Source organism: Mobula birostris, chromosome 30 (assembly GCF_030028105.1).
Source record: "Mobula birostris isolate sMobBir1 chromosome 30, sMobBir1.hap1, whole genome shotgun sequence".
Lineage (NCBI taxonomy): Eukaryota > Metazoa > Chordata > Chondrichthyes > Myliobatiformes > Myliobatidae > Mobula > Mobula birostris.
In genome coordinates this window covers 17,868,851-17,888,519 of record NC_092399.1, presented here as the reverse complement: position 1 = coordinate 17,888,519, position 19,669 = coordinate 17,868,851, and the positions used below count along the sequence as shown (strand labels likewise).

At 41.2% G+C, this 19,669-nt stretch overlaps 1 protein-coding gene across 1 annotated transcript in view; it reads right to left on the bottom strand.

The window, feature by feature from the left end:
* The window catches only part of sf3a3 (splicing factor 3a, subunit 3), a 30,084-nt gene extending 26,385 nt beyond the window's left edge, over nucleotides 1-3,699 (bottom strand). The window contains exons 1-4 of the mRNA XM_072247105.1: nucleotides 3,543-3,699; nucleotides 2,296-2,343; nucleotides 842-894; nucleotides 116-221 (exon numbers count right to left, since the gene is read on the bottom strand). Coding sequence (XP_072103206.1) covers nucleotides 116-221; nucleotides 842-894; nucleotides 2,296-2,343; nucleotides 3,543-3,638 — 303 coding nt within the window. The 5' untranslated portion in view covers nucleotides 3,639-3,699. The remainder of the gene's footprint in view (nucleotides 1-115; nucleotides 222-841; nucleotides 895-2,295; nucleotides 2,344-3,542) is intronic.
* Between the last annotated feature and the right edge of the window lie 15,970 nt (nucleotides 3,700-19,669).

Here is a 19,669-nt window from a genome sequence, read left to right as displayed (position 1 = left end):
AAAGAAAGAAAAAAAAACCCAAAAAACCCCCCAAAAAAACCCACCATGCAACTAATCTAAAAAGCAAAGCAGTGAATAAACTTTCTAATAAGCTCATTACTCGTGGAGTACAAACCTCATTTGGGTGTTTTCTGTGGAATTCTTTGATCATCTTCAGCCGATTGTAGAATTCTCCAAACTCATTGGGTCCTGAAATAGCATTTAACTCATCCTTTCTCATACTGCCAGACAAACAAAACCATTACAAAGTTATGGACTGTAACATGTACAAAGTGAAAATAAAACAGATAAAGCAGTAAATCTAGTCATCAGTACATTGAACAGTCTCTGTCAGGGATTCACAAGCTGGGGTTCATGGACCGTTTGCTTAATGATATTGGACTATGGCACAAAAAAAAAAGTCGGGAAACCCTGCTATAAGATTTTAGTCAGAATACACCACTGAAAATATCTGCTACTCATTCAAACTAAAGAAAATACTAAATGACAACAAAAGAGGACTGCATGTCCTCATAATCTAATAATCTAAAATATATTTGTATTTTAGAAACAAATTTAAATGTTTTAATTATGATTCAGCTAACCAAAGGCAGAGTCACATACACGAGTAAAAGTGCAGGGCAATAAACGTGAAAGCATTTTTTAAAGTGCCATCGATGGAGAGAAGTAATATGCTCATTAATAAATCTGTTTATGCTATTATTTGGGCAACACATGTACTATGTAATATTTTGCCAGTTTCAAACAAAAAATTCTGGGGGGAAAAACTGGAGCTGCATATACCAAACACTGTAATACTGGATTTACCATCTGAAGATCTTATTTCAGTTATAGCAAATACCTATCTTTATCTTCATACAAGTCTCTTAAGTTTCCAGCCACTTCCATGTATCTCTGGAAAATAAATACATTTCAAAATGTAACATTTTAATCGTGTTTAAAAAAAGACAGTAATCCATATTACAAACAGTTACAACTTTCAAAAGCAGAAGCAAAAAAAAATTGTTTTTGTTCTTACAATAACATTTTTTAAAAATTCTTAATTCTTGCATAACTCTTTAAAAATAAAAGCTCACTTTTATTTGTAGTTTTTAAGTTACTGTAATATTAGAAACTTCCATAGTTGCCTATCATTAACAAGTGAAACACAATGGACTAGATTTTGAGGAAAATTTTTCCACCCACAATTCAGCACAGGACTGCCAGCATTTCTCGACATAATTGCTAGCAAGTTTCAGGATTCCTGTGGAAATACAGAGGCCCTGATCCCATGGAGGTCAGCAGTAAAACAGAAACTTGAAAAATATCAGACCTGTATCAGCAGCAATGTGGCCACTCACTTAAATGAAGTCAGGGGTGTATCAGTTCACCATTTATAGTCTGTCATCCCAGCTACATTTTGTTGGGTAAATTGTTTATGAAACTCCTCCAAAAACCTCTTAAAGTTAGCAACACTCCCTCAATTCCACCCTAGCTGTCAATGCTTTTATGATTTATCAATGTACGAGAACATTGAAAAACCATGACGAATTGAATAATCGAAAAAAAAAGTCAATCAAGAATGCAACACTTATAATCATTAATTTAAAAGCATTAAAGGCCAAAAGTTATTATAACTTTTTTTCTTTTCCTTTCCATAACCATATAGACTCCAATTAAATGACTAATTATTGAGTGTTTTATGGTACTTGAACTGATAGCCATTTTAATTGATTGTCATTTTTAATATTAATGGGTTATACTGGAATAGCAAGACTAAAGACAGCAGGAATAGGTTAAAGGAGGGAAATCAAGATGTAGGAAATGCTACAACATCTGCTCAAAATGAGAAGCCTTGCAATGGTTCATTGAGCACATACGTCATTGGATTACATTGATGATTCTTGGTTTGTTTGAGTCAGCAGGACTCATTCCAGTGGCAAAACAGGAAAAGGAATGGTCCTCGGTTTCTGCTCCCTACTGTTGCCTATCATGTGATCCTTGCAGGTAAACATTGCCTCCATCTCTACTGAAATGTCATGTTGTACTTGAGAGTGGAGCTTTATCAATACTTGAGAAAGCCCATTACTGAGAAAGAAATTGGGTGAGCAACTATTTGGTCCTGTAAAAGAGTACACCAAATCCTCACACCACTAGAAAAAAGTTTTACACTTTTATAAGAGAGCACTTTTATAAATCAGAGTCCAAACAATATGTTTTACAAAAATCTAGAGATCTATACAATGGATTGTCAATGTAAGGACTAAACAGCAGCAGTCTTAAAACAACCAGGAAATAAGAAGGGATAGTACTCACATCAAGCACTGCTCTGGCCCGATGATCAGAGTTGATTTGGTCTCGAAGCTAGAAAATAAAATAATTACTTAAATAAAATCAAGCAAATATTGGAATTGAAATCCTAGCCCTACTACCTAAGATACTCAATAACTGGGGAATGATTTCTTGTTTGGTAAATAAATCACTCCAGGTTTCCATTTTTCTAAATGACAACGAAACAAAACTTAATTAATCTTTGTTGTACAAATCAAACACCTATACCTAAGAAGCAACATTTCTACTCGAAAATTTCAAAATTATAGCATCAGGATACTCAAAGCTACTGATGCAGAAAGAGAAACATTTGCAAACATCAAAAAGGGATGCAACAATTAAAGTTCAGGCTAGAGCACTGAATGAAGGTTTCCTGCAATCGTTTATTGCATTTGATCTCCATATGATGAGCAATAAAGTCGACTGAATTGATATTTCACTGGGAAAGAGTACTGAAGCCCTTGGACAGCAGGCAATTGTGTGAGAGGGTCTGTTGCACCTCCAACACTTGCTGGAAAGAAATCTGAACGTAGAGAAATCAGCAGGTGATTGAGAATTGAACCAGGATATTAAGAGGGAACAAGCCTTCACAATGGTGGAAGGTAAGTTGATTTATTTGCCTGTGCAACAATTTAAAGATGTCAGAAAAAGTAACAGCTAAGCAGTTGTGGTGGTCCTATGAAAGAAAGGAAGGGAGGAAGGGTGAAAGTGCGAGGGGAATCGGAGGGACATAATGATGACTATAAACTAAATGGCCGTGGCAATGGGAAGGGATATCAACATAACAAATGTGACTAAGACAAGGAAACTAGAGAATGTAGAACAGAATACAAAAAGCGCAGTAACAAGAATCATTGTCATTGTAGCTCTGTGGTGGGAATAGCCTGAACATTTGTCCTACAGTTGTCCAGGATATTGCAGCGATGGGATAGGAGTGGAGACCCTACAAGTCGGCGCGGAGCCTCCCCTGGGAGGTTGGCAAAGTGCCACAAGCTGGGATAGTAAGGCGGGGGGGGGGGGGGTTGGAGCAGGGAGCAAGGGCCGGAGAGGAGAGAAGCAGGGAGCCCTCTCCAGCAGCCCTAGTTTCCACAACACCAGCAGATCCCTGATCGCCTTCCTGAGCAAGGGCCGGAGATGCCACTCCGCTCATTCAGCGGACCGCCACGACTAAAGGGCCACCTCGGGCTCCGTGACGGCAGTGTCCAGGGGCGGGACTCCCCTGAATTCCTCACCGTGGATTTCTTCACCATCATCTCCTTCACCATTACATCCATCAGACGTTCCTTCTCCTCATGGTAGCGGCGCTGCTGCTCCAGGATGGTCTCCATTGCGACGTCAGGCAGACTCGCAGCTTCGAGAACGGACCTCAATCAGCAACGGACCCGCTCACCGATTGGACAGCTGAGCGAACGTGACGTCAACACGCCCGACAGAAGGTGGGCTTGCTTTAACCTTCCGCGGTTGCTCGAGTTGTGTGAGAAAGTTCCGTTCCGCTGAAGCTTCCCACGAAGAGAAAGTTCTTTATAGTTCCCAACATGGTGAAAATATGGAATAATAATACAAGGACAGACGGCTATTTAAGTACAAGCCAGTTACAAACTCTGGATGGCTTCCTTCTTGGAGGATTCGTGACATAAACACAAACTAACCACTCACCATTCACGAGGAATTCTGCAGATGCTGGAATTTCAAGCAACACACATCAAAGTTGCTGGTGAACGCAGCAGGTTAGGCAGCATCAATAGGAAGAGGTACAGTCGACGTTTCAGGCTGAGACGCTGACGAAGGATCTCAGCCCGAAACGTCGACTGTACATCTTCCTATTGATGCTGCCTAACCTGCTGCGTTCACCAGCAACTTTGATGTGTGTTACTTAGCATTAAATACTTTTGGATCTCACCAATAACACACTAATCAATGCAGTCCTGATGCAGTGTTTCCACCCAAAATGTTGACAGTTCCTTTCCGTCCACAAATGCACCTTGAACCGTTGAGTTCCTCCAGCAGATTGTTGGTTTAACAGGCAACTCTCTTATAATTTCTGTGATCAAACTTACAGCAAGGTGCTGACAGAAGGGGATTGGTTCTTGATTCTTCGTGAAAATTAGGGGGGAAACTCTCAGGTGTAGAAAGGTTGTACAACACAGAATTGGGAGAAAGAGCAGGGCGTATGCCTTGGCATGGCTCATAATTCCCTCAAGTCTGCTGAATCCAGGTAATCTTCAGAAATTATCTGAAACACCAGGTCAAATTTAATATTTTTCCCACTCATGGAATACAGAGTCAGAAGAGTTATATAGCAAAGAAATAGGACCTTTGGCCTAGCTTGTTCACACTGACCAAGATAGCTAATCCCATTTGCCAGTGCTTGGCCCATAACACTCTTAAACTTTCCTATCCATCTACCCACCCAATTTATCAACCACTTTCTCTGGCAGCCCATTCTGAATACATGCAACGACCTGTGTAAAGAAAGTTGCTCTTCAAGATCTTATTAAATCCTTTCACTCTCATCTTAAGCTAACACCCTCCCACTCTTGATTCCCTCGTTGCATTCACCCTATCTCTGCCCCTCATAATTTTCTAAACCTGAATAAGTTCACCACTCAGTTTCTTAAATCCTAAAGAAAACAGTCCTAGCCTGTCCAACCTCTCTCCATAACTCAGTCTCTCAAGTTCTGGCAACACTTTCCTAAATCTTTTCGACACTTTTCTAGTTTATTAACATATTTGCTTTTCGACACTTTTGTAGGATCAAAACTGAAGACAATATTCTAAGAACGACCTCACCACAATAATGTACAACTTCACCATGACCTCCCAGCTTCTAAATTCATTAATGCCCCCTTGACATGGTGCAATCATCACGAGCAGTTGCTTGTTTGGCTGAGGCAGAACGAGGTTTAAAAAGAGCTGGGCACCTTTCAGAATTTTTTGGTGGGTGGCAATTGCAATGATCTATTAGGCACTCAGTAATGGCCAATAAAAACGGCGTGAGGAGAGAGAGCAGCGCGCCGCGCGTGCGCAGTCCTCTGGTGAAATATTGTATCAGTTAAATAGGGGCCGTGGACAATTCTGATTTGATGGAGATGGACGTGAAAGCACAGAGGAACCTCTGGAGAAATTTCTGAAATGCTCGTTCGCTGTTGTCTTTACTGCGCAGTCGGGAATCTTCCTGAGGGAAGGCCTCAAAATTCCCGGCTTTGCCTGCTGTGGGTGACCAAGATTGAGGTCGAATTGTTCGGACAGAGATGGCGCTCAGTACCCAGTGTTGGAGAGCTGATTCGGAGGCTCGAAGTTTTCGGATGACTCAGAGTCGGACTGTGGTCGGGCATGGCAGGGAGAGTTTTCTTCCTTCTCCCATCTGCGTGAGATGTGGGACTTTTGAGAGACTTAGAACTCTTTACTGTGCTCATGGACTTCTTCATCAAATTATGGTATTGTTGCACTTGTTGTAACTATATGTTATTATTATGTGGTTTTGTTAGTTTTTCAGTCTTGGTCTGTCCTGTGTTTTGTGATATCACACCGGAGGAAATATTGTATCATTTCTTAACGCATGCATTACTAAATGACAATAAAAGAGGACTACTTGTCTTCATAATCTAAAAAGAAGCGATGGGTAAGCGGAGTGGCCATTGTAGAAGCAGCTATTGTGTGTGTGGACATTGTTAGAGTGGTCAGGCTTTGGCTCAACAGGCTTTTTTTTCCTCTTTCTTTTTCTATCAGTCCATACCTAGTGTACGAGAATGGGCCCAAGGTTAGAGGTATGTTTTTTGTGTGAGATCTGGGAACTCTGGGAGATCTCCAGTCTCCCTGACAACTATATCTGCACAAAGTCCATTGGGCTGCATCTCCTTAGAGACCACGTTAAGAAACTGGAACTGCTGCTTGGTGATGCTCGGCTCGTACAGAGGAAAGAGAAGGTGATAGGTAGGAGCTACAGTGAGGTAGTCACCTGTAAGTTGCAGGAGGCAGGTACCTGGGTAACAGTCAGGAGAGGGAAAGTGAATGCAGTCAGTGCACAGTACACCTGTGCTCCTTCCCCTCAATAATAAGTATACTACGCTGGATACTGTTGGGGGGTGGACTTAATGGGGGAAGCCACAGCGACCAGGTCTCTGGCACTGAGTCTGGCCCTGTGGCTCAGAAGGGGAGGGGTGATAAGAAGAGTGCAGTCGTGATAGAGAATTCCATCACTACAAGAGCAGACAGTAGACTCTGGAGACATGAAAGAGACACCCAGATGCTACGTTGCCTCCAGGGTCCCAGACTCAAGGACATCTCAGCTCGGGCCCACAGCATTCTAAAGGGGGAGGGTGAGCAGCCAAGTTGTGGAAGATATCGGCCTATCAGTTCCAATGGCACGATTAGTAAAAGGGAGGAGGTCCTGAAGAGAGAATAAAGGGAGTTCCATAGAAAGCTGTAAAGCAGGGCCTCCAGGGTGCCATATGCGCCATTGAGGGTAAGAATAGGAGGACTTGGCATGCCTCCGAAATTAGTGCAGGGTTTCACTTCTGGTGAGAGTATGACCTGTACAAAAAGGATGAGTTACACCTGAACCTGAGGAGGACCAATATACTTACAGGCAGGTTTGCTGGAGCTGTTGGCGATGGTTTAAACCTGCAGTTCCCAAGTGAGCGATATCGCCACCTGGGGATTGGGGAGTTTCTAAGGGGGCAATAAAGATAAAGAGGATGATGGGGGCACTCAGTAGCAAGGGGCAGCTTAATTTGAGAAATGAATTACTTATTATAAGCATTTGATCCTCAATGCCCCATAACTGATTACAAAGATCATGTTATCACCTCATCATTTGCTAACCCATCTTTCTCATAGATTTTGCACAAAATATGTTATAACCGTAGAAAAGCAATGTATTTAACATATCATGAAGAATCTGGACTGGTGTTATTTCCAGACCCAGCCTGCACATTATTGCTGTTCACGACTGTAGTTCAGTGTTAACTAGTATGTTTCCCATACTCTAACATGCAGTGATGCAACTCCTGTGAATTAGGGTATGGTAATTCATTGGGGTAAAGCTCAGAACCTGTCCTTTCGAATGGTCTTTACCGCATTTCTCTAACCCGCAGCCCAATTGAGATATCACTGCCTCCCTTTGTGACAGAACCTTCCTATTTATTGATCGCAGTGCTTAAGGTTAGACTTAAACAATAAGTGATTAACCATGGTCATTAATCCATAATGAAAATGGATGAAGGAGGCTAACTGAAAAAGAAATGCATACAGTAGAGTGAAAAAGTTTTTTTCTCTCAAATGAGGCAATGAACCCATCCAGGCTCCTTCAACGTTGGAAGATAATACACTCTGAAAGACCAAACAAGAACTTGGCTTATTTTCAATCACTTTGTGAAAACATCCAGAAATAGAAAACATTCCAAAATACCTTTGCCACAACTTCACAACAAGTCAATGATGGTTGGCACGCTTCGTACAACATTTCAATGCTGATTGCTAAATCTGGATAAGCCATACAATAGGTGAAGAACTGATTCTGCCAGCAGTAAAGGAGGTTCTGAGTATGATTTTGTACAAGTCTCCAGACCAAATAATTAAAGTGATTCTACTCAGTGACAACTCTGTTCAGAGACAAGTAGTCTGAGAATGTGAAAGACACTTTGTGGAACATACGTAGGACAACAGAATTTTGCTCTGCATTTGGATGAGCCAACTTTGCCAGACAATGAATCTTTGCTCCTTGGACACGTTCGCTTCCTAAAGTATTAAACCATGGTTCAAGAGTTGTTATTTGTAAGGGGACTAGATACCGATATGAAGTGGGAGTCAATATTTTGTGTTGTTGAGCTATTTTTCAAAAGAAGAACATTCAACTTGTATATTTAATATTTCAGTAATTTGTGAAAATGTCGTAAATATATTGTTTGTGCATTCTTTGTTGTTTACTGTAGATAATTTATTATGGGTTACATGTGAAAGTGTGTGAATGGCATACGTCATTACACCACCACATCATAAGTAAGCACCTCAGTAAAATTTATCCTGGTCTCCTATGCTTTTCTTTCAATTGGGTCGATGTTTTTGGAGTTACAAAACATAACATCGCTCACCAACATTTTTGTTCATGCAACAGATGAGTCAACATTAATGATAGGATGCCATTATTAATGGGGTTATTACTTTTTTGAAAAAGCCATACCTAACATAATTACAATTCACAGTGTAATTCACAGAGAATATCTTGTTGCCAAAAACTCAAGTGATCCTCTGCACAAATAATTAATTACTGTTATCACAGTGGTAAATAAAATCCTGCGCCATACTCTGAATTCTTGACTACTCCAGGAGCTTTGTATTGAGAATGATTGACAGTTTGAGCATTTGCTGTTGCACATAGACGTCAGATGGCCTTCAAAAGGAAAACGTCCTGGGTACTTCTATGCGTTTTTTGAAACTGTGACAACATTCTTTGAAGATCAAGTGCTTCATTCAGTAATCAGCTCAAGGATATCCAGAATGACATTGTTATTTTGTCAGAATTATTCACAAAGTTTAATTAAATCAATCTTCATTTGCAAGGAAAGGATGTGAATCTTATCAAAGTCAAATCAGTCATCTCCACATTTCTGTCCAAATCCGCTCATGCCCCACCTCCCCCTCGTACCCCATCCATTATTTATATACACACATTCTTTCTCTCGCTCTCCTTTTTCTTCCTCTGTCCCTCTGACTATACCCCCTGCCCATCCTCTGGGTTTTCCCCCCCTTTCCCCTTTCCCCTTTTCTTTCTCCCTGGGCCTCCTGTCCCATGATCCTCTCATATCCCTTTTGCCAATCACCTGTCCAGCTCTTGGCTCCATCCCTCCCCCTCCTGTCTTCTCCTATCATTTTGGATCTCCCCCTCCCCCTCCAACTTTCAAATCTCTTACTCACTCTTCCTTCAGTTAGTCCTGACAAAGGGTCTCGGCCTGAAACGTCGACTGTACCTCTTCCTAGAGATGCTGCCTGGCCTGCTGCATTCACCAGCAACTTTGATGTGTGTTGCTCAAATTATGTTAGTATTCATTTTAAGAAGGATTAGAATGTGAAAGCAAGGAAATAATGCTGAGGGTTTATCAGGCATTAATCAGACTGCACTTGGAGTATCGTGAGCAGCTTTGGGTTCCTTATTTAAGAAAATCTGTGCAACCATTGGAGAGGATCTGGAGGAGGTTCACAAGAATGATTCCAGGGTACGAAATGGTTAATGTATAGGGAGTCATTTCCAGGAGCTTACATAGTCCCAAAGGTAGACTCTGAGAGACAAGGAGTATCCCTGTTTCCCTAGATCTTCACAGCAGCTGGCATTTATGCCACAGCCGTAGATCACAGCTAAACATTTGAAAAATACTAATGAGATTCCATTGGCTGCAGAGGTTTAGGGTACCCTGCATGACATGCTAACCATCATAGTGTATCAAACACTTAGTAATCCAGCTGTCTGGAGACAGTACAAAATGCTAGAGGAAGATGAGCAGGGAGGTGACAAGGGAAACAACAGGAGGTGAGGACTTTGTTGTCATCGGTAGTGAAGAGGAGGAAGGTGGTGATTACAATGGCAATTAAGTACTCCCTGATTTCAGGAGGCTTCCCCTTGGCAAGTATCTCTAAGTGAATGTCAGCTTTCATTTTAAGAGGACCAAAATATAAAAGCAAGAATGTAACGCTGGGGCTTTATAAGGCATTGGTCAGATTGTATTTGGAGTATTGTGAACAGTTTTGGACCCTGTATCTAACGAAAGACGTACTGGAAAGGATCCAGAGGAGGTTCATGAGAATGATTCTAGGAATGGAAGGGTTAATATATAAGGAGCCTTTGGGCCCTTACTCACTGGAGTTTAGAAGAACCGGGGGTGGGGGGGGGGGAATCTCATTGATACGTATCGAACATCGAAAGACCTAGATAGAGTAGATGTGGAGAGGATGTTTACCATAGTGGGGGAGTCTAGGACCAGAGGGCACAGCCTCAGAATAGAGGGACATCCCTTTAGAAAAGAGAAGAGGAAGAATTTCTTTAGCCAGAGGGTGGTGATTCTGTAGAATTCATTGCCCCAGGCAGTTGTTGAGGCCAAGTCACTGGGTATATTTAAAAGCAAAGGTTGTTAGGTTCTTAGTTAGTCAGGGTGCCAATGATTGTGGGGAGAAGGCAGGAGAATGGTGTTGGGGAATAATAAATCAGCCATGATGGATTGGTAGAGTGGCCTCAATGGTCTGAATAGTCTAAATCTTCTCCTTTGTCTTACAGTCCTCAGTTCAGGCAATTAGAGATGGCAGAGACATCCATGTCACAAAATGAAAAAAGAGCAAATTGTGGTTAATGGACCAGTAACACTGCCAAGTAATCTAATTGGAGGATTTTCTCTTTTTCTATATTGGTAGGTGTCAAGCCTCATAGAGATCATACAGCAGAGAAACAGGCCCTTCACCTCACCATATTGTAGAGTGAGACAGTACAACAATTGACTTTCCAGCCCAACCATTCCATACTGACCATCATTCCCATCAAGGCCTGTCCCATTTGACTGCATTTGACCCATATCCCTCTGAACCAGTGGTTCCCAACCCGGGTCCATGAACACCTTGGTTAATGTCAGGGGTCCATGTCAGAATAAAAGTTTGGCTAACCCTGCTCTAAACCTTTCCTATCCATGTATCTGTCCAAGTATGTTTCAATTGCTGTAAATCAATGTTTCCCAGCATTTTTTATCCCAGCACCCCCAAAGCACTTTCATACTTGCCAACACTCCCTAAAGCACCTTCATACTTGCCAATGCCTCTCTTAGGCACAATCTACTTTTCGGTACACTCCTAGTGTAAAAACATGTCTACTATATGCTAGCATGAGAGAAGTGAGAAAATGAAGAAAATGATTCTGATTTAAATTTTTATTTGTCTTTAAACCTAGCTTACACAATGTCAGGGTGTCTTTTACGGAAATGTTCCTGCAATCTTGATGGTTTCATGGCATCATTAGATAGTACAGTATTACAAATAAGACACATGTGGTGTCGCTGATCTGATGGGAGCAGAACAAAACTGTACTCCAGCTATGTAACATGGCTTTGATGCACTTTCTGTTGTTTCTGTTTCTTTGCAGGATTAGGATTCAAGGCTTCACCACCTTCAGACTCACAGAGATCACACCGTACATATTTATCCATTACTAGCGGGGCTAAATTAAAATTAAAAATGAACAAACTGGGAATGCCTATTGGAGGTTGACAACGGCAGCGAGTCGACGCAGATGGAACAATGGTAGCGGCACGCAAAGGAATGGCGAGGGGAAGATGAAGATGATCACAACAACGAAAATTACGTTGCAAGAATTCAGATTGGAATCTGAATGTTAGTCGGGATAGAGCAAGCTACCTTTATACCGTTCCAGTTAATGCAATTGACTAGTCATGTAAGGTCTCACAATTATAGTGCCATAGTTAGAATGCTGCTTACCACCGCCCCCCCCCAAGAATCTTGAACGTCCCCGACGACTTCTATTTCCCTTAATGCCCCCCTAGTATCACTGCTGTAAATGTACCTGCCTCCAAATCCATGAAGTGCCCCTCTCTTCTGATCCCATTCACCAGCACTTCGCCTGGGCTCTTCTATGTGGCCTAGTGATGGAAGTGCTTGTCTGGATGCCTCTTAAAATGCAATGAGAGTACCTGCCTCCTCCACTCTCTCAGGCAGTCCTCTTTCAGGAATGGTAAATGGTGGTCAATTCATATAGGTGTCAGATATCTCATTTTGAGAAATCAAACCAGCATAAGGCTTTCATAGCAAATGGAAGGGCCTTGGTAATTGTTGTAGAACAGAGTGACCAATGACCACAGGTACATGGATCCCTGAAAGTGGAGTCACAGGTAGACAAAGCAGTGAAGAAGGCTTTTGGCTCACTGGCCTTATCAGTTAGGGTGTTGATTATAAAAATTGAGATGTTACGTTGCAGTTGTACAAGGTATTGGTGAAACCACTCCTGGAGAACTGTGTACAATTTTGTCAATCTGTTATAGGAAAGATTTAATTCAGCTGGGATGGGTGCAAACAACATTTAGGAGAATGTTGCCAGGACTCAAGTTACAGTGAAAGATTGGGCAGGCTGGGAGCTTATTTCATAGAACGTAGGAGACTGAGGGGGAATCTTACAGAGGTGATGGGCATATATAGAGTGGATGCACACAGTGTTTTTCCAGAGAAAGGGAAACAAAATCTAAAGGTAGTTTATAAGAATGATCCTGGGAATGAAAGGGTTAACAGTGTTTGATGGCTTGGGGCTTCTATTCGCTGGAGTTTCGAAGAATGAGGGGTTACCTCATTGTAACCTCTCAAATATTAAAATAACTGGACAGAGTGAATCTGGAGAGGATGTTTCCAATCGTGGGAGAGTCTACGACCAGAAAACACAGCCTCAGAATAGAAGAAAGCCCCTTTAGAATAGAGATGAGGAAGCATTCCTTTAGCCAGAGGATGGTGAATCTGTGGAATTCATTGCCACAGTTGACAGTAGCGGGCAAGTCATTAGGTATGTTTAAAGCAAAGGTTGATAGGCCCTTGATTAGTAAGGCCATCAAAGATAATGGGGAGAAGACAGGAGAATGGTATTGAGAGGGAAAATAAATCAGCCATGATGAAATGGCGGCAAAAACTCAATGGGCTGAACAACCTAATTTTGTGTCTATGTCCTATGGACTTAAATCTTTCATTATTTTGTGTACCTTCATCCAGTTCCTCCATTTCAGAGATTACAAACCCAGTTTATCTGGTCTTTCTTCAAAACAGAAATACTCCATCCAGGTAAATCTCCTCTGCACCTTCTCAACACAAATATGTCTTTCTTAGAGTGTGGCAACCAGAACAATACGCAGAGCTCTGATAGTAAAACCCAGTGAGACCACATGAAACACAATATTTACAGGGTGTTTTTACTGAGAAATTATTCCACTCTCTCTGATATTTTTTGTCGATTCAACTAAATTCCATTGATTATGGTGGAGAAGGTCACAGCAAAGCAGCATCCTTCGTCAGGGACCCCCACCATCTGGGTCGTGTTCTCTTCTCGCTGCTGCTAACAGGAAGAAGGTACAAGAGCCTCAGGACTTACACCACCACATTCAGGAACAGTCACTACCCCTCAACCATCAGGCTCTTGAACCAACGGGGATGGCTTCACTCAACTTCACTTGCCTCATTATTGAAACGTTCACACATCGAATGGGCTCATTTTCAAGGGCTCTTCATCTCATGTTCTCAATATTTGTTGCTTATTGATTTATTATTATTATTATTTCTTCTTGGTGTATTTGCACAGTGTTGTCTTCTGTCCTCTGGCTGAACACCCTAGTTGTGTGACGTTTTGTTGATTCTGTTATGGTTCTGTCGATTTGAGTATACCTGCAAGAAAATTAACCTCGGATTTGTATATGGTGACATATATGTACTTTGGTAATAAAATGTAGCTTGAAATTTACTTTAAACAATTCAAATTAAGGAGGGGGTGGAGTTGGGCTGGCTGAACCACAGGAAATAGCTCCAGCAGTTTCAAAGGAAACTTCACATGCATCAACACCCCAAATGCTGCTGCCAGTTTCATGGTGTGATGGCAAGTGAATGCTGATTGTCTCACAGGCTTTGCAACTGTTACAACAAGGCAATTCTGTGCTTAATGCTTATTTTAGTTTCTGTGGCCGTGACATTCTGGGCATATGTGTGCCAAAAATAAGAACCATGAAGAATTAGGAAACACTCTACTGATCTGGAAAACAAGCAGTAGGAGGAAATCTAGGCGTTAATTTTCAGCTGAATTACTTTGTGTTAGTGAGATGGTGATGTTGTGTATTTAACATTTCAGTAATATTTGAGTAGTATTGTAAATATATTGTTGATTTAGCATTCTTTATTGTTTACATCATTCATTATGGGTTATCTGTAAAATACGTAAATGCGCCACCACATGATGCGTGTGTGCCTTTTTTAAAGTAAAAGATGAAGTTAGACTCACATTCCTGGCTGGCTTGTTTTCCTTTCAATTTTTTTTTGTTTTAGAGTTACAAACATTACATTGACAATGAGGAAGTTTTAAATGAACACAAGGCAACTGTTGAAGAACAGCAAGTTGTTTCAGTTTTTTTAAAAAAGCGCAGCTTGTGTTTCTTTTGAAGGGACAAACAAGGTTGAGTTTAAAAAAGTACAGAAAATGCACAAAATCACAGGTCCATAAACAATGAGTAATTTTGAAATAAATAAATTTTTAAATAATTAATAATTAAACATAAATAATTTTTAAAATGCAGAAATGGCTGGCTACATTGGAAAGACAGATGCTTTCAATTGCACAAAAGATAACTGTCTACTGTATACGGAGCTAACTGAGTAGTATTTTGAAGTAAATCAATGATAAGCATGTGGCAATTTTGCTGAGCGCATTGGGTTTAATGGCATATTGTTTACTTAGAAATTTAACTGCCCTAAACAAACCAGCAGAAATTAGCTTTGCTGATGTTGTGAATGTAATGCAGGAACATTTAAAACTGAAACCGTTGTTAATTGCAGAACCCTATAAGTTTCATAATTGGAATCCAAAGGAAGGGGAATCCATTTCAGCGTATATGGCTGAATTAAAGAAGCTGTCTGAGCATCGTCGTTCAGAGATGGGCTTAATGATACACAGAGAAATCATTTAGTTTGTGGAATCTTACAAGAAAGCAATCAAAAATGGCTCCTAACTGAAGCACAACTTACATGTAAAAGAGCAGTTAAAATAGATCTATCAATGGAAACAGCAGACAGGGACACAACTGAGATGCAGTCTGGAATGAAAGTGAGTGTGAATAAAACTGCAGAGTCAAAACAGAAACCAGCCTGGCCGACCAAATTGTGTAACTATTCAGATGGGGGTTCACATACACCGGATCAATGCAGGTTTAAAGGTGAAACTTGCAGCAAATGCAACAAAGTAGGATACATACAAAGAGCATGCCAGGCAGACGAAAACAAATGGACTGCATAGAGAAGAGAAAAAGATAAAAAAAATCAAGTTACCGTTTCAAAAAGAGTACTAATCTACATGCTGTTGATAAAAAATCTGATAGAGGAGAGTGACACAGGAGACTTACAATGTGAAAACTAACAATAAGTAAGCAATATGGTACCAGAGGTGAATGGGACATTAATTAATGTTGAGTTGGACACCAGTTTGGCTGTTTCAGTCATTTCATAAAATGAGTTTGAAAGGCATTTCAAAGATACTGAGCTGAAGCCTGCAGATATCCAACTAAGAACTTATATTGAAGAAAAGATAATTCCTTTGCAAATTGTGTTTGTTACAGTGAGATACAGCAACCAACAAGTCATATTGGGCTTGTATATAGTAAAATAAAAGGAGGACCAACACTTTGGGTACTACACCATGATGAATTATTTCCCAACAAGGGGAAACAGGTGTTGGTGCCAAACTCTGTGCCTGTGATTGGAAAGCATATTAGACCAACGAAGAATGGTGCTGCTTGGAGGAATCGTGAAAGTGGTCTGACTACAGCAGTTTTTGTAGCCAACATATCTGAGAATGCTTCTGATATGTTAATGAAGCTGTTACTTATGGAATGTGGCTTGGTTTTAAGCTGGAAGGGAGTTCAAAGAGCTTCAGGGAAGTTGCAAGCATTTGGCTTTTGAGAGCCAAAATCAACTCTGTGTGCATTAAGGTTAATGCATGAACTTCAAGTGGAAGACAAGAAGCTGCTGGTAAAAGAGATGCAAAGACCAACGCCCAGCGGGATAAATGGACGGCCAAACAGAAAGGAGTCAGTGGAGACAGGGAAACAGAGGATTTGTCAGATGATGTTATGGATAAGGAAACCAAGAGGAGAGGTCAAATTGTAAAGGGAACAATAGAAAATTAATAAGAAAATACTCCAGTGATCTAAATGCAACTTCCCAAGATCAAGATGCACGTCCTAGAAAGAAGAAAAAGGAAAAGAGAGGGAGGATGGCATACTGTAAATGCTACGGAAATGGGAGAGGATAAACAAGACCTAATTTCTCAAGAAATTAGCAAATTCAGAAATACTGACAAGATACTAGAAGAAATAAGAATGTGAGGGAAAAAAGGATAAAAGTTGTAAAGAAGAGATAGAGAGAAAGACTGTGACTGTGAAAGCAAAAGGCATGAAAGTGACGGGGAACGTGAGAAAGAAAAAGAACGGGATAAAGAGAGAGAAGGAAGCCGGGACCAGGAAAGAAGCAAGGTTTGACAGATTCAGAGAGAAAAGCCAAGTCTGTATGGATATTTAAGGCCGAGCTTGATGGATTCTTGATTAGTCAGGGCATGAAGGGATACGAGGAGAAGGTGGGAGACTGGGGTTGAGCAGAAAAATGCATCAGCCATGATGAAATGGTTCAGCAGACTCGCCGTGCCGTATGGCCCAATTCTCCTCCTATACATTATGGTCTTAGAAGGAGAAGCAAGATGTCCAGAACCATTTCCTGTAGTCTCAGAGTCAACTCCTACTACCACCATGGAGGAGGCACCAGAACCTGAGATTGTTTCACAGCCTCAAGTCTCACCTGCCAAGCAGAGTGACCTTTATTTGAAAGGAAAATCATTATCCCACAAGAGTAAGAAATCCTCCATAGTGATTAAATATTTAGGCCTGATTGGGACAATTTAAACCTTTAATATACTGTGGATGTCTATACAATAGCTGTATTACATATATATTTATGTATAGTGTGTGTGTGTGTGTGTGTGTGTGTGTATGTCTGTGTGTGTTTGTGAGTGTGTGTGTGTGTCTGTGTGTGTCTGTGTGTGTCTGTGTGTGTGTGTGTGTATGTCTATGTGTGTTTGTGAGTGTGTGTGTGTGTGTGTGTGTGTTTGTGAGTGTGAGTGTATGTGGTGGGGAAGATGAATCTCAGGGCTGTATACTGACATTATTTTGATAATAAATGTAGTTTGAATCTTTCAATCTTTGAATATAAGTTGAGATGCATTCTATATTGAGTTGGAGCTTACAGCTAAGCAGGGAGGAGTGTTGTGTATTTAATATTTCAGTAATAGTTGAGTAATATTATAAATATATTGGTCAATTAAGCTTTCTTTGTTGTTTACATATGCATTAGGGCTACCTGTAAAAGTACGTAAATGGCATACATCATTATGTCTCGATGTGATATGTCATGCCTCACTTAAAGTAAAAACAAAGTTAGATTCACATTCCTGGCTCTCGTTTTCTTTTCAATTAGATTTTTAAGTTTTTGAGTTATAAAACGTAACAGGTGACAGCCTCTGAAGGAGGCCACTATAAAAATAAGTCTTAGAAAGCAGTGGAAACAATCGGCAGGTTGAACGGTTTAATCGCAGATAATCTTGCAGTAATTTACCAACACTTTTTGTTCATTGGTTATGGAACAAGCCAACATCTTCTGCCTTCGGTTTTCAGTAAATCTGCTGTTGGCTCACTGATCACTAGATGGCACCAGACTTTTTTCTTCTGTAGTGTAATTATGAAATCTGAGCTGAAGATTTGTCCTCATTATGAGTAAAACTCTTGAGTTCTGTGAATGTGAAAAGATTATCAAGCAGGCTGTCTGAAAGATGCAAGGATGTGCGCCGAGCCTCATCTTTATAACCATTAGTCCATGATCACTCGCAATGGGGAGGGAGCACATTCTATCTCATGGTTCCTTCCCTACCCCCCCCTTTCTTATTCTGTCTTCTTCCCCCTTCCTTTCCAGTCCTGATGAAGGTTCTCACCCTGCCTGACCTGCTGAGTTCCTCCAGCATTTTATGTGCGTTACCCTGGATTTCCGACATCTGCAGAACCTCTTCTGCTTACGACCTGCAGCCATTCTCAGCGAGCGTACACAACTGTAGATGAGTGGACCCAGGAACTGAGCAAATTCAGGACTTGATAGAAGAGATGAATGATGAAGCTTTATTTGGAGAATAATACAGGAAATAATCAGACTAAGAGCTTACTTACTTGGGATTTGAGCACATTGAATGTTGGTTTACACAGAACTCGAATCCGGGACTCAGCGATGAGCACTGGTCCAGACTAGCCTTAAATATAATATAAGACACAAGAAACCACGCAGATGAAATCATAAAGTAATCAAAGTTCAAAGTTCAAAGCACATTTATGTTCGAAGTATGTATGCATTATACAACCTTGAGATTCATCTCCTTACAGACAGCCACAAAACAAAGTACAAAAGAACTCATTAAGAAAAGACCGCCAAATGCCCAATGTGCAGAGAGAATAAAAATACAAACTGTTCAAACAATAAAAGTAAGCAAATAGCATCCAGATCAAGGCGAGTCCACAGACACGAAGCCCGGACCAGCTGTAGCAGGCCACGGTCTGAGCCTCAGTTCAGCGCAGAGCTGGGTAAACGTCACGGAGCAGCGAACAGAACCGGTTCGATCCTCGCCTCAGGTCCTCAGTCTGGCCTGGTGTTTAAATTAGATTATGAGAACACTCAGTCCTCTTTTATTGTCATTTAAAAATGTATATATGCATTAAGAAATGATACAATATTTCTCCGGAGTGATATCACAGAAAACAGGACAAACCAAAGACTAACACTGACAGAACCACGTAATTATAACATATAGTTACACCAGTACAAAGCAATACCATAATTTGATGAAGAACAAACCATGGGCACGGTAAATAAAGTCTCAAAATTCCCTAGTCAATTGACTCCCGAGTCCCCGATAGCAGGCGGCAAAAGGGAGAAACTCCCTGCCATAAATCTCCAGGCACCGTCAACTTGTCGATGCATTGGAAGCAGCTGACCACAGCTGACACTGAGTCCATCCGTCTGAAAACTTTGAACTTCTGACCAGCCTCTCCGATACAGCCTCCCGAGCACCATCCTCTGCAGAGCGCCTTCGACCTCTCCCCGGCCACTGAAACACGCAAAGCTGAGGATTTCGGGGCCTTCAGCTCCGGAGGTTCCGGTTACCACACAGTAGCAGAGGCAGCGAAGCGGGCATTTCAGAAGTTTTCCAGATGTTCCTCCGTACTCTCACGTCCATCTCCATCAAATCAGAATTGTGCACGGTCCCCTACTTGACAGATAACAGACATCACCACCGAAGTGGCCGCACGCGCTGTCATCGCGCCGCCATCTTCTCCTCCTCCTCCAAATCATTGTTTTGTTTACCACCGATATGTAGTCACTGGGCTTCACCAGTGCCATATTAAACCAAAAGTTTAAGACCACTTAAGAATGAGAGGCATAAGGGAACTGTACTCACATAATGAACATCACGAAAAACACAGTGAGAGCTTGGTGATAAAAGCAGTCATTAAACAACTGTAATAAACTCAAATAAAGGTCG